This window comes from Chrysoperla carnea, chromosome 4 (genome assembly GCF_905475395.1).
Source record: "Chrysoperla carnea chromosome 4, inChrCarn1.1, whole genome shotgun sequence".
NCBI classification, from domain to species: domain Eukaryota; kingdom Metazoa; phylum Arthropoda; class Insecta; order Neuroptera; family Chrysopidae; genus Chrysoperla; species Chrysoperla carnea.
The window spans coordinates 67,290,103-67,304,249 of record NC_058340.1 but is presented as its reverse complement, the minus strand read 5'-3'; the positions used below and the strand labels follow the sequence as shown (position 1 = coordinate 67,304,249).

Genomic DNA, 14,147 nt, shown 5'->3' with positions numbered 1-14,147 from the left:
TTCCCAAACCCATCTTCTGTAACTCCAAGAACAAACATAAGAATAAGAAACATATAACCAACTATACATATAGCTAGACAAAACGTCTTTATAAAATACCTTTTTATATAACTTAAGGTTACATCAATCCATTGACAGACATTATACAATGAAACGTAACGGTAACGTCTTTATATATAAAGCAATTTTATTTTTACTACATTATACAGGGTGGGACATTTTAGTCTTGTAATAAAGGATTTCATGTAAAACATATCTGTAAGAAAATTTAGTCATTCAATAGTTAAAAATTGAAGTTACTAAGGAGTTAGAGCGCAAGTTTTCGATCAATATTTCACGATAGAAAATAAAACTGAAGAGAACAAAATAAAAGCTTTAAAAAAACGCAAAAAAAACATTATATTTTGATATAAAAAAGGAGTAGAGGTGCGGAGTAATTTACAATCCAAATAAAGAACTTTTAGATAATATCTGGACTTACAAATTTTCAACACTCTTTCCCAATTTGGAGTGGCTGTAGAGATGAACAAAGCTTAAAACTTCGAAAAAGGGGATTGTCATAAGAATCTCTCCAAACTGTCATGAGAATCTCTCCAAACTGTCATGAGAATCTCTCCAAACTGAACAGATTTTCTTAAATAATAACTGAGAACTTGATGACGTCCAAGTTATTCTTATTTCTCATTTAGTCAAGATCAATTAGATCCAAGGTTACCATATTGAAATATTACTTTGGTTACGCTCAACCATTACAACTCAGATTGTGGACAAGATATCATCATACAAATACGCTCGATCTCACCACCTTTCAAACAAAAAAACCAAGTTTAAAATCAATTTACCCGTGAGTCCCACAACAAGGAGCCATTTTATCTAGAAGGTATCTAATTGGTAATAATATTACATGTACATTTTCTAAATATCTACGGATCCCCGCGAACCACAGAAATAGAAATGGCTAAACTAATTAAATAAAAGATCATATAAGCTACGAATCTTGTTATACAATTTTACATACATATTTTACAATTTTCCCAATCTTAAAGCTCTTGTTCAACTGTATTACATAAACACCCGCGTTTATGATTGAATTCACTGTAGTTAAATAGTACATTTATCTTATACATAATACATTTTAACATGTTTCTTAGAATATTGAGAATATTCTAAGATAAGAAAATGAATTGAAAGCTAGATACCTTAAGGGTAAAAAGTTCTATAAGTCTTACCATTCTGTTAGATCTTATAATTTTATATGACAAAGTTTAAATATTATTTGTTTTATAATAATAATTATTATTATCGTAATATTATTTATATAGAGTGTTATAGAACTCTAGCATTAGAACAACAGAGTGATATGGAGGAAAAAGTTCAAACAAGAATATTTTGTTGTGTTTTTGAATCGATGCACCATAGACGAAGGATAAAACCTCGACGGAGACTTGCTCCCTAGCTTTAAATGCTAAAATTATGCTACATTACTTTTAAAGATTCTGACAACTGTACTATCATGGCTAAGTTTTGGTATTAAAGCATACACTAGAAGCAAAATTAATAACTTTAGCAACTATTTGAAAAAAATTATTATAATAAAAACAAGTCTATCATTTACGATCTTATTTTTGCTTATACCTCTCACAATTTTACAAGGACTGAAAGAAAAAAAAATTTTTTTTAAACTGTAGAAAAAGTTCTAACCACATATACAATTTGAAATCGAGCTTGAACAAAATGCTCATAACGCGAGTCCTGGCTTGATACGGCATGAAATATTCGAAATTCAGCTGTCTTGAAATAAACTTGCGAGAAAGCCTGCTAATACTCATACCATTTCAGCATCATGAAGAAAAAGATCGAGTTACGCCATTAAATTGTAAATTAAACATTTTTAAAACACTCGGTATAATAAAAATCAGCATCCAGTAAGTGTATAACCTAGTATTGCCATTAACCATATCTTTTATTCGTTTTCTTCTGCTTTGCTACATACAAAATTCACCCTCAATTGTATTCTACACCCATCTCCCAATCATATTGCCATTTCACCGTCGCTATTATGTTACCTACCGTGACTGCTATATACGTACACCTACTATCAACGTATTTATTTTCCTCCTTCAAACCATTTTCATTTTACTATTTCGCCATTTACTTTTCTTCTCAACAAAAACATTACCACATACATGAAGCATGATGAAGGTGGTGGTATAGCAAGCAACCTTTTGTACTTTACTCGCGTTGCATTATTTATGATCAGTGTTCCTTAAACATTTTAACTTTATGAATTTTTATTAAAATTCATTCATTCAACCTTCGTTTTAATAACTCTTTCTTGGTACCCCAATGTTTAAAAAGAGGCTTTTTTTAACCTTCTCTAGTGATCCTAGCTTTTTTAATATTTTATATGTAATATTTTGTTTTATATCAAACTCTAAAGGTTAAAAAAGTCAAAATCACTTAGAAAGGACTCTAAATGAAAATTTCGTGGTTGCTAGAAGCCTGTCTTTTACGATAAAGTATATTGTATTTAGCAATGTAAATAATTAAGGATGGTTAGGTTAGGTTAGAGTGGCTGTCCTGTGGTGGGACTCACTTAGACCATAGGGTCCGTTGTGAGAACGTAAAAGGGTTGGCCCATCCCCGACCACTACTCCATGAACCATTTGGAGCTGTTTAAGAACAGCAGGAGAGCTTTGACGTCGACTGACTTTAGGTCGGAGAGGTCGTCAAAGAGAGGCTGGCTCAAGTAAGTCCATCTCCTCATGACAATAGCTGGGCAGTGACAGAGAGATGAGACATTGTCTCCTCCTCGGCACCACTGTGACAGCTCCTGCAGTAGTCGTGATACACTGCTAGGCCTAAGCGTTCAGCATGCTTGCCACCCAGCCAGTATCCTGTAATAGCCGCAACAACTTTGCGAACAGAGACCATTGAAAGTGATATAAGAACTTCGCAACGCCTGCGATTGTACTCAGGTCATATCTGTCTTGTAGTACCACAAGTACGTTCTTCCCTCCATCTAAGATTGGCCTTTTCAGGATATCCTCTTACAAGAAATGGAACTCTCCATAATTAAGGATACTCCAGACAAAAATAATCAACAAATCTTTCTACAACATAACTTTAATTAGACTGTTAATTATTCTGAAACACCAAACAGAATCAAATTTTTATGGTAGAGGTTATACTATTTTATATAACTATCTCGACCCGTGACGAATTTCGTAGTGCGATACCCGTGGCTTAAAAAAGGCTAGACAAATTTACTTTCTTTTTAGTTATAGGCAATTTTATAACAGATATGATATAAAAATTACATAATGAGTAAAATTAAATCTAAATATTATTTTCTTTAGCCTGTTTTTTCTTAAGCGGTATATTTTTAGACCGAACGAAAAACATAGCCACTCCTTGACAGTCGGGTAAAAATTAAAAAAATCGTTTCCATGTAAATAAGCTATAAATATACAAGATGGTAGCATTAAGAAAAGCTTTAAAACTAACCTAATAACTTCCTGATGCACCGTTCAAAATTATACATTCACACGCTAAAGTAGTTAGCTTAGCTAAAAGTTTAACCAATTCATTATTTTTCACCTTCACTGATTTAAATAAAAAGGTTATACCAAAGAGAATCCGAACTGGTTCTACATTTTAAGTTTATTTTAAAAGTAAATAATCATTTATGTATAAATTATTATTAAAATCTATCGCATAGAATATTTTATAACAACATATTCGTAGGTACATTAACAAAGTAAATTATAAATTACAAAGTGAATTACAAATTACGTTATATATATATAGATAGATATGTTATCTTAATAAATATTATATTAAATACTTTAAAACTTAACACAAATTATTTTAAAAGTTTTAAAATATTACAAGTTAGTAAAATATATTTTAAAATTTTAAAACGTAACATGGGTAATTATAATTTCTATTCTCATTAACACTTTCTGACAATAAATTTAACGCCCCAATCTGTGCAATTATATGCCAGCATTAATAAAAAATTTAATAAAGTGGTTTCTTTTTCAAAAAATTAATATTTTATTTAGCTTTTTGGAAAGCAAAAAACTTTTACTATCAAATGATAGCTTTTTCAGTTCTAGAAAAAAATTATTATCATTCAAATTTGCTGTGTATAGCTAATTACATTTTACAGGTCGTAATTTTTAACCAATTTTAATCAGTCTTGCTAACTTGACCAATTAAAAGGAAGATGTGGAAAAAGCAGCCAATTTTATTTTCTTTTCATTGGCTATTCACGCCTACAAATATATTATATTGCATTAATTTTGGTGAAACAGCCGATATATTCTAAAATCGTATTTTTATTATAGTCCAATCTTCTTAGGATTTCACCTCGTAATCTTACGGAATAAGCTAAATATTTGTACAAACCTTTATTTTGATAATGCAAATATTATTTCAAAAATCACGTGTCAGCGTCCTTGGATATTCAAGGTCAAAGTTAGCAAAAATCAGTTTTTTGATAATATCTCGTTTTCTTTGCCTTCAATCATATTTACATTTACTAAAACGTTCTAGGAGATAAAATTCTCTACAAATTTCGCCTGAAACCTTTTTTATACGTTGAACCACTTTTTAAATAGAGGGCGCAGAAGATGGAGTGCTCAGCTCTTGGTACCTTAGTGCAGGGTCAATTGTGGAATCCAGTCTATAAAATTTCATGACCTTCTGTATACCTATAAATTTCTTGTGTGATCCTTTCCGCTTGGTAAACCTTTCTTATTGAAGTTGATGGATATTGGCTTTAAAAGTTTCTGTAGCAAACTATGACTTTTGACCTTTTTACTATCAAAATAAAGGTTTGTACAAATATTCAACTTATTCCGTTAGATTCTAAGGTTGACCTCTTTTTTTAGAGAGTATAATCGAATATGACAAGTTGCATAATATCTATCAAGTTTTCTTTTTCAATAAAAATAAATTTTCATAACCGCTCCCAGTGTGTGCTATATAAAATAATAACCAACCGCCTACTCCACTTTTATTATGATGACGTGCAACGAACGAACAAATATGCTTTCTTTCTCCAATATCTGTATCCCATTATGCTGCTGTTTTTCATTCTTATCAGTTTATCACTAATATATATAAGCATGAGACTTCGACTTCGTGAATGTGCTGACAATAGTAATATTTCCCGCTGTAGATTTATTTATTTATGAAATCAAATTCAATTTTTCATTTATTTTTTTTATTAATAAATAATAATTATTGATTTTCTTATCACTGTGAAAAATGCATTATACAGTCAAACCTGGATAAGCGAGAGTTCAAGGGAGCACAATCTCATTCTCGCTTATAGAAATTTCTCACTAACCCGATTTTCTCGCTAATTCAGGTACAAGGGTAGCGTTTCTCTCTTATAGAGGTACGCAACAATAACAAATCACAGCAAGTTCGAATGTTGTAAAAATGCCTCCTAAATAATATAAATAAATAAAGCTCGACTGTCGCTTAAAGAGGTATAGATAAGTAGCAGTCTCACTTACGGAGGTCCATGAGAGAAAAACGACTCTCTCTTACAGAGGTTACTGTTTCTCGCTAATAGAGGTTTTGGGAGCTTAAAATGGCGGGTCCTGGCTATTACTCTCACTTATCCAGTTCTCACTTACCCAGGTTTGAAGTACAGATTTTTACTTCGAGACCATTTACGTATTAAATGAATCTGATTAGAATCCTTACAAATATTACGAAAAAAAATGAACCATTTGCCAAAAAATATAATTTAATTATAATTATATTTACTCTAAAAGTTGGTTTAGCAGCATAAAATTTTTAAAATTACAAACTCATTAATTTTAAACGCATGAAACTGAATATTCAAATTAATGCAAATATAGTTTTAAAAAAAAAAAGGAGAATGAATATTTTACTTAAATTAAAATAAAAATCAATATTTTCATTTTGTTAATTTTATTTTGTACGATACTTTTAATTGTATTAAAGTAAAACCCAACAATCAATTTTCACTTTGTCGCCTTTCAAATATAAATGAATTGGTTAATCTTAAATTAAACTTTAGTATTGTATTTATACATCTATAGATCTACACTTTATAACACACTAAAGACAAAGAAAGTAATTTTAAAGTATTTTTGTACACATTTATATAGAAGTTGATTATTACTTGTGACATAGTATGACATTCTAACAAAATTTAACAGAATGGTTTTCCTTAAAAAATCTTATATGAGAAAGTCTGTTAAGGTAGTACTATCGGTAATAGACTTTGCATTCAGAATTTAATGAAACTTGGCATAGTTGTCCATTATTATATCATAATTAACCAGTTAAATTTTTATGGGCTTTCAGAGAACTGAAAAAAAGATATTTTAAAGATATTTTAACATTGATTCTTGTGGGAAATCACAGATTCTATTTTATTACACAAAACTGGACGTTCAGATTTTCAGTTCTCTGAAGGCCCCTAAAACTGGTTAATTATGATATAATAATGGACAACTATGCCAAGTTTCATTTAATTCTGAATGCAAAGTCTATCACCGATAATACTACCTTAAGAAGAAGAAACTTTAAAATATAATACTCAAAGTGCTGATCACATAAAAACTCCAAACTCTAATTGAATCAGAGCTGACTAACTGCATGAGAAAACAAAAAAATTAATTTGTCAAAGAATTTGACAAGAACCTTTGAGAAGAACCCCGAAACTTCTAAGTAGGACACGATTACCAGATAACGAGAGTGCGGCTTTGAACAAATTCATGATCAAATAATTCAATTACCAAAAATCAGAGCCTTCCTTTGACTCCTTTAGGTTGCCTCATTCGAAGAAAGTTAATTGCAAGGCAAAAATCTGGGTAGCGTTGAACGTGAGAGAGAAAAATACCACTAGAAATTTTTATTGAAAATATTAAAGAGACTTTTAGACCTGCTTATACTAAAACTTCCATAGGACTGAACAAATAATGAAATAATACAGAATGAAAATTGGTTATAATTCTAGACATAGCAGAAATTTTCAAAATATTGAAAAACCAAAAAAGATTATGAAGACTAATTAAAACATTTTGAAAAAACGATAGCTAATGATTCTGAATTTCTATACTCAGAACTATGAGACTCATATAGATTTACTTAGCCAACTTTTTTGTTACAAGTCCTCCGTAAATCATAAATATATAATATTGTCATATTAGTTATAGACGTCTACTTACAATAAATCAACTATAGAACAAACAAATAATCGTAATTTTACGCGAAATTAAAATCCTATCTACCAACTACCAGCCGACAAACAAAATACACATCGAACAATATTTATACAGAGTGTTCAAGTTATAACGACAGCACTTCATCAAATGATAGTTAATAATAACAATTGCTCAACGTTAAAATAATAACAATTGCTCAAATTGTGTTGAAATTTTAGAAAAACAGTTTATTTTTGTGAATATGACCAGAGGACCTTTATACAAAAAATAGAAATTTTATATGCCATCAACCAGCTTCAAGGAAAAAATATCTAGCACCATCTGAATTAATTGCAAATACATTATCAATTTGCAATGTCCCATACCTACTTGAGGCATCAAGTGCAAAGTTATGAAATCGTTTTGGCAATATTCACCCGGTTTCGAGAAAAGGACGCTATAAGTGTATCCGTCTATAAGTGTATCCGGGTATCAAAAATAAATTATGAAATTTGAAAAAAGTTAAAATTTATGTAAAAATATACTTAAATATTCTGATTTCGAGTCATAAAAGCACATTTTTCTTTTAAAATATTAAAATTAAAAATCGTAATTTTTAAACTGTATATCACGTGACCTAAAACGCGGACAAGCCCTCGGTATGAGCCATAGACCTTAGTTAGTTCAGTGTAGACAGCTGGGTATAATATACCCATAGATAATAAATACTTATATTTATTATAATCAGATGTCTATGAAAATATCTGCCAAACTTATTTGTGTTATTTCGTGTAATGATACCGATATTACGTCCTCAAATTGGATGCCCGCGCTTTTGACAGTTTAAAAAAGGTTTAAAATTTAATTTAAGTTTTTGGCAAGAAAGCGTGTGTATTTTTTCGAAATAAATTTTTGGTGGCTTTTTATTAGCAAAATCAGCATTTTGAAGTACTTTTCAAAAACAGTGGAATGCCCTATTGATGAAACGACTACTGTTATAACTTGATCCACCCTGTACAATACAACAATAGAACAAACTCCAAAACAACAATATAAACAACCAAAACCAAACAAAACCCCTTTTATATATATCTATATCTATTATACATTTCTTTATTATCGTTCCAATGTTAGAGTAGAGAGTAGTCGTAGTACTCTCTAGCTCCAGAGAGTAACAAACAGTTATAGTCCGGATTTAAATGACACTGATTAATGCGTTTTAAAGCTATTTAATCCGCACCAAACACTACGTTATAGTATACTACCATATACTACTATACCCAATATCATCTATTCATTTATCTATCTCTGTTTTTGTTTTGTATACTACATATAAAATTATTATATTAGAATGTGATTATACAAATAAATATTATATATACACGAATAGAATATAATCACATTCTAAATTGATTCGTCTAAATATGGTAGCAGAGCGTAGTAGTAGTGGTGCAAAGTTAAATACGGGGTTATGAAAAGTTATGTTGAGTAATTTATTTGAGTAGGTTTTGTCCTTTGAGAGTTTATTTATCATACAATAAACTTACAAATTTATTTTTTATTTGTTTATTTTATACTGTTGTTCACTCACTGCTGGACATTATATTTTGTTTTATGAATTATATATACCTTTTATAATGTCATTTAGTATACCGTACCGTATTGAATATGAGAGGCCTTCGAACCATTTATGGTATCATTAATCATTCACATCATTAAAAATAATCAATTCATTTAGATAGACGTTTTTAACGTTTAATAGTTTAATACCTTGTTCAATCAGGCAATAGAGAATTAAATAATAGGGTATTATCGTTAGTCAAAAATAAATTATGAAATTTCAAAAAAAGTTAAAATTTATATAAAAATATACTTAAATATTCTGATTTCGAGTCATAAAAGCACATTTTTCTTTTAAAATATTAAAATTAAAAATCGTAATTTTTAAACTAACGCGACAAGCTGTGATGTCATATCGGTATGAGCCACAGACCATCAATTAGTTCAGTGTATACAGCTGGGTATAATATACCCATAGATAATAAGTATTTATATTTATTATAATCAGATGTCTATGAATATATCTGTCAAACTTATTTTTGTTATTTCGTGAAATGATACCGATATTACGTCCTCAAATTGGATGCCCGCGTTTTTGGCAGTTTAAAATTTAATTTAAGTTTTTGCCAAGAAAGCGTGTGTATTTTTCCGAAATAAATTTTTGATGGCTTTTTATTAGCAAAATCAACATTTTGAAGTACTTTTTCAAAAATAGTAAAATACCCTATTCTATAGAAAAATATATATAGATTAAATGCCTTATTTTATGAAAAGATTCTTATCCACTTATCAATATGGCTAATGAAAAATTCGTACTTTTACTTTCTTTTTCAACCAAGAGGACAAAATTTTAACGACTTTTGGAACAAATATTGAAAATATTGATAATCTCTTTGATGTCTACATCTGAGAACCTTTAAATACATTTTGATAGTGTTTTCAGAATATAATTTTTTAATCTATTTGTACTTTTTTTATTTCAGCCGTTCAAAATGAAAGACAACCTCGTAATACAGCCACAATACGTCCAGAAACATTACGCGATATGACTGTAGATCAAGAAAGAGCACTACGTGAAGCAGCTGTTGCCGTTGGAGTATTTGGGTGAGTTAATATATTTGACTACATTCGATATTAAGCTTCTGAAATTGAATATTAAATTTAAAATTTATTTAAGGTAGTACCAGCATGAAATCACTTTTCGACAGATTTGGCCGAATTTTTTTTCTCGGGTTTATAATAGCTTTATTTATGAATTCCTAAAATTTCATAATTTTTGACCGTTTAGATCGCGAGATATTTAAAGACAAAGTTCGCGATTTTGAGGGTCATGTCCCATTTAAAGCATGTAAAATGTCCGGTCTCTCCAACTATTTTTTATGATATTATTATATATTGAAGAAAAAGTAGAAAAAAATGTTTATACAATACAATTCTAAAAAAAAAATTTAGAAATTAATTTTCACTTTCGAGATATTAATTTTGACGTAAATTGATCGAAATTGGGACGTTGGCATAATTATTTCCCATTTTAAACGGTCAAAATTTCTGAAACTTTGGGAATTAATAGTAAGCATTATTAAATTCTTAAATTTAATTTTTCGTTAAATTCTGTCGAAAAAAAAATTGTACCATTGCTTTAACATAGAAACTGCAAATACCATGCTGGAACATCCTTAAATTCTATTTCTTTCGTTTCGGTAAAAATTTAAGTTTCAAAAAATGTTAAATATTTATAATAAAGTATTTTATTTGAATTACAGCATTAGAATTAGATCAAATTCTTTAAATAAGAATAGTATAAAGTCTTTATTTACTTCTTTTTAAAACCATGTTGAAGACTTTTTGATATTTCATTAAAAATATTTACGCAAGTGTTTCTTGTATTTAAACACATTAATTTATATTCATTTTTTATCTAGTATTTTCTATTTATTTCTATTTATTTAAAAAATAGTTTCCTATTGATCATTAATAAAGTAACAGTTATATAAATATTAATAATAATTTAACAATTATTATAAATTAAATAATAAAAATTGTATGCGATATAGTCATAATATCGACCCAACTAGTTTGAGGAAGGATAAAAGTGTTTTATTACAACACAAATCTATAAAAATTTAGATTATCTTCTAAAATTTTAATGTCAAATTCTGAATTTTTATTCGAAAGACTACAAGTTTTAGAAACAAATCGAATTAGGAAAGTCGTCGACCCGGAGCTCGAGTATATAAAAAATATTTTTTATATAGATGAAAAAATCGATTTAGCAATGTGTGAAAAATAAAATGGAAAATTTTTTCTCGTTACTTGTAAAAGGGTACACCCATTCACACACATAGATACACACACTTATAGACATCAAAGTAACCAATCATCAGGTAGAGAGCTTAAATAATGATGATGTGTTTTTGATTTTAGTAATGATTAACATACAGAAGAATGATTTTGTTGTATCTATTTACTGAGAGTTGCAAAAATATCTGAACACAGCTCTATTGCAAAAATAATGTGGGTAGCTTGTAGTTACCGCAGAAAAATTGATTTATAAACAATTGCCTATATCCAAATTTGTTTTTATGATATCACACCTATTTTTGGTGAAAAAGTATGCTTATTTTTATTATGAAACTAATCTTTTTTTTTTCGTTAAGTAGTATAATGTGTTTAGATAGCTAAAGCTATTAAAAGTATCATGTATGTCCTATGGCGGACTTGGACTTATATGAAGTACATACAAATTTGAAATGAATGTAAAAATTTTGTTTTATAATAAAAATATGTAATTTGTATCACTTATATAGTTGTGCGAAACGTTTACAAATAGAATAAAGACACGAACATATTACGTATAATTTGTGTCACTAACATAGAACAGGAGTGACGAAGTTGGTTACTTTCTAAACCACACATCTAGAGGACCCGATGTTAATATAAAAAAAAGTTATTTTTATACCATGCGTATATGTAATATGCAAGGTATACTAAGTTTAGTCCCAAGTTTGTAACGCTTAAAAATATTGATGCTACGAACAAAAGTTTGGTATAGGTGTTCATAAAATCACCTAATTAGTGTATTCCCGGATGTCTGTCTGCCCATCTGTGGACACGATAACTCAAAAACGAAACAAGATATCAAGCTGAAATTTTTACAGCCTACTCAGGACGTAAAAAGTGAGGTAGAGTTCGTAAATGAGCAACATAGGTCAATTGGGTATTGTAAACCGTTAGAGATAGAACAAAAGTTTAAATATAAAAATCTCTTATCAAAAAATAAACAACTTTTGTTTGAAACATTTTTTGTTTACATCACTGTTTACCCGCGAGGGCGCAAAATAAGGCGTTAATTGTATAGTATGTATTAATATGGGATTATCAGTTATGTATATGTGTGTCATGTATGTTTGTGTAATGTTATAGAGTAATCAACACTGTCTATGCATGGTATTTCAACAATTTACTCAGACAGTTGTTTGCTTTCACTTGTTCAATCTAAAAGTGGTGTACCTTATTTTTTTATAAAATAGTAGGTATACACTTTTTGTGACACATTGTACAGGTAAAGGGTATTAAAAGTATATAGGTCGTTACTTGTTATCAGCAACCATTTAGAAAACAAAGAGCATTATGATAACGATAGCATAGATAACGTTAACGTATAATATGATGATACATCATGAATGGTAAACGATTGATAATATATTATAATTTAAATGATCAAAGGTTGTTTTGTTAGAACAATGTACACCATAAAATTACTTTATAGTATCTAATACCAATTCATCGATTTTATTTTGTTGTAAAAATTGTTTTACACCTGAACTAGCAAACATTTTATTATAAAAGTTATTTATTATTATTTTTATTATTTATTAATAATTAACAATCAATCAATAGGAAATTTGTTACAAAAAAAATACGTTGCTAATGAAAAAATATTGAATATTATAAGGTCACAAAATTCAAAAGAAAATTACTCTAAATATTTTTGTTAATTGATGTAATTACATTTTTAATTTAGAAAAAAAAAAAAATTGTCAGGTGTGGGGTTCGAACCCACGCTCCCGTTTGGGAACCAGAGCTTAAATCTGGCGCCTTAGACCGCTCGGCCAACCTGACTTGATGATGGAGGTTCAATTTATATCTTTTTATCTCCATATATGGAATACATTGTATTATTATACCCTACATACATGAAATACATAAAAAAAATTGATGCTACGAACAAATCACCATAAAATCACCAAATTAGTCCATTTGCGGTAGTCAGTCCGTATGCCCGTCTGCCCGTCTGTCTGTGGACAAGATAACTCAAAAAGGAAAAGAGATAGCACGATGAAATTTTTATGGCGTATTCAGAGCGTAAAAAGTTAGTTTGAGTTCGTAAATGAGCAACATAGGTCTTGGGCCGTAGGACTCATCTTGTAAACCGTTAGAGATAGAACAAAAGTTTAAGCATAAAAAATGTACCTTATAAAAAATAAACAACTTTTAGTTATAAAACATTTTTTCGTAAACATCACTGTTTGTCCATATAGGCGTCAATTAGAAACTTAATAATGATTTTTTTTAATTCTTCTAGGCCACCAGTGTCGTTAGCAATGGCATTATCACCAGCTAGATATGCGCCAGGACTTTTGGGACCACCGTCAATAACATTACCACAACCTCCAACACCTAAACATGAATTAACCGACAATGATGGTAAAGTAAACGTTAATAGATAATCTTAATATTCTTCACCACTTACTTTAGACACTTTAATTACTTTCTGTACTTTGAAAGCACATAGATTCTAGACAAAGATTTATTTATCTTAGAGATAAAACAAAAAAACATTTTAAACAAAATTTCATTGTATCCACCTGGCTTCGATTCAGGTACTTGTTACACACTAAAGTACACTAATATCTGGGCTATAATTTAAAAATATCTTATTTGTTTTTAATGCCCTTATCGAAAATTCAAGTGAGCTAAAGATTTTACAACCTTTAATTTTATTGCGAAACAGATTTAATCTTCAGTTTTTTTAAAGCTTGTGTATAAACATAAAATAAAATCATTAAATTTTATGAATAAATTATATTCAAATATATACCAATTCAAACTATGTAGGCAGGACACAATATGGCGGATGAAAGCGCGACTTCACAAAATTTCTACAGGACATTTATCATTTGTTTCGTTAACATTTTATTGTTTGCTTGTTTCTACTACTGGGCCTTCGGTTTACTTGAACGAAATACGAAAATCTTGATCATTTTGTGAAATTTATTGACTTTAAGATATTGACTGTCGAAATTGGCACAGGATATCACCCTTCGTGTACAATTTCAGGAGACATCTAAGAAATTACATGTTCAATCGTCAAAAGAACCCAATTTTTGT

The 14,147-nt window shown here is 29.3% G+C and overlaps 1 protein-coding gene and 1 non-coding gene across 2 annotated transcripts in view; one reads left to right on the top strand and one right to left on the bottom strand.

The window, feature by feature from the left end:
- LOC123298875 (photoreceptor-specific nuclear receptor) overlaps window positions 1–14,147 on the top strand; it is a 41,721-nt gene that overhangs the window by 23,633 nt on the left and 3,941 nt on the right. Inside the window, exons 4-5 of the mRNA XM_044880972.1 lie at window positions 9,740–9,860; window positions 13,342–13,463. Coding sequence (XP_044736907.1) covers window positions 9,740–9,860; window positions 13,342–13,463 — 243 coding nt within the window. The remainder of the gene's footprint in view (window positions 1–9,739; window positions 9,861–13,341; window positions 13,464–14,147) is intronic.
- Trnal-uaa lies at window positions 12,795–12,878 on the bottom strand. The gene has a single exon. It is a non-coding gene; the product is annotated as a tRNA-Leu (tRNA).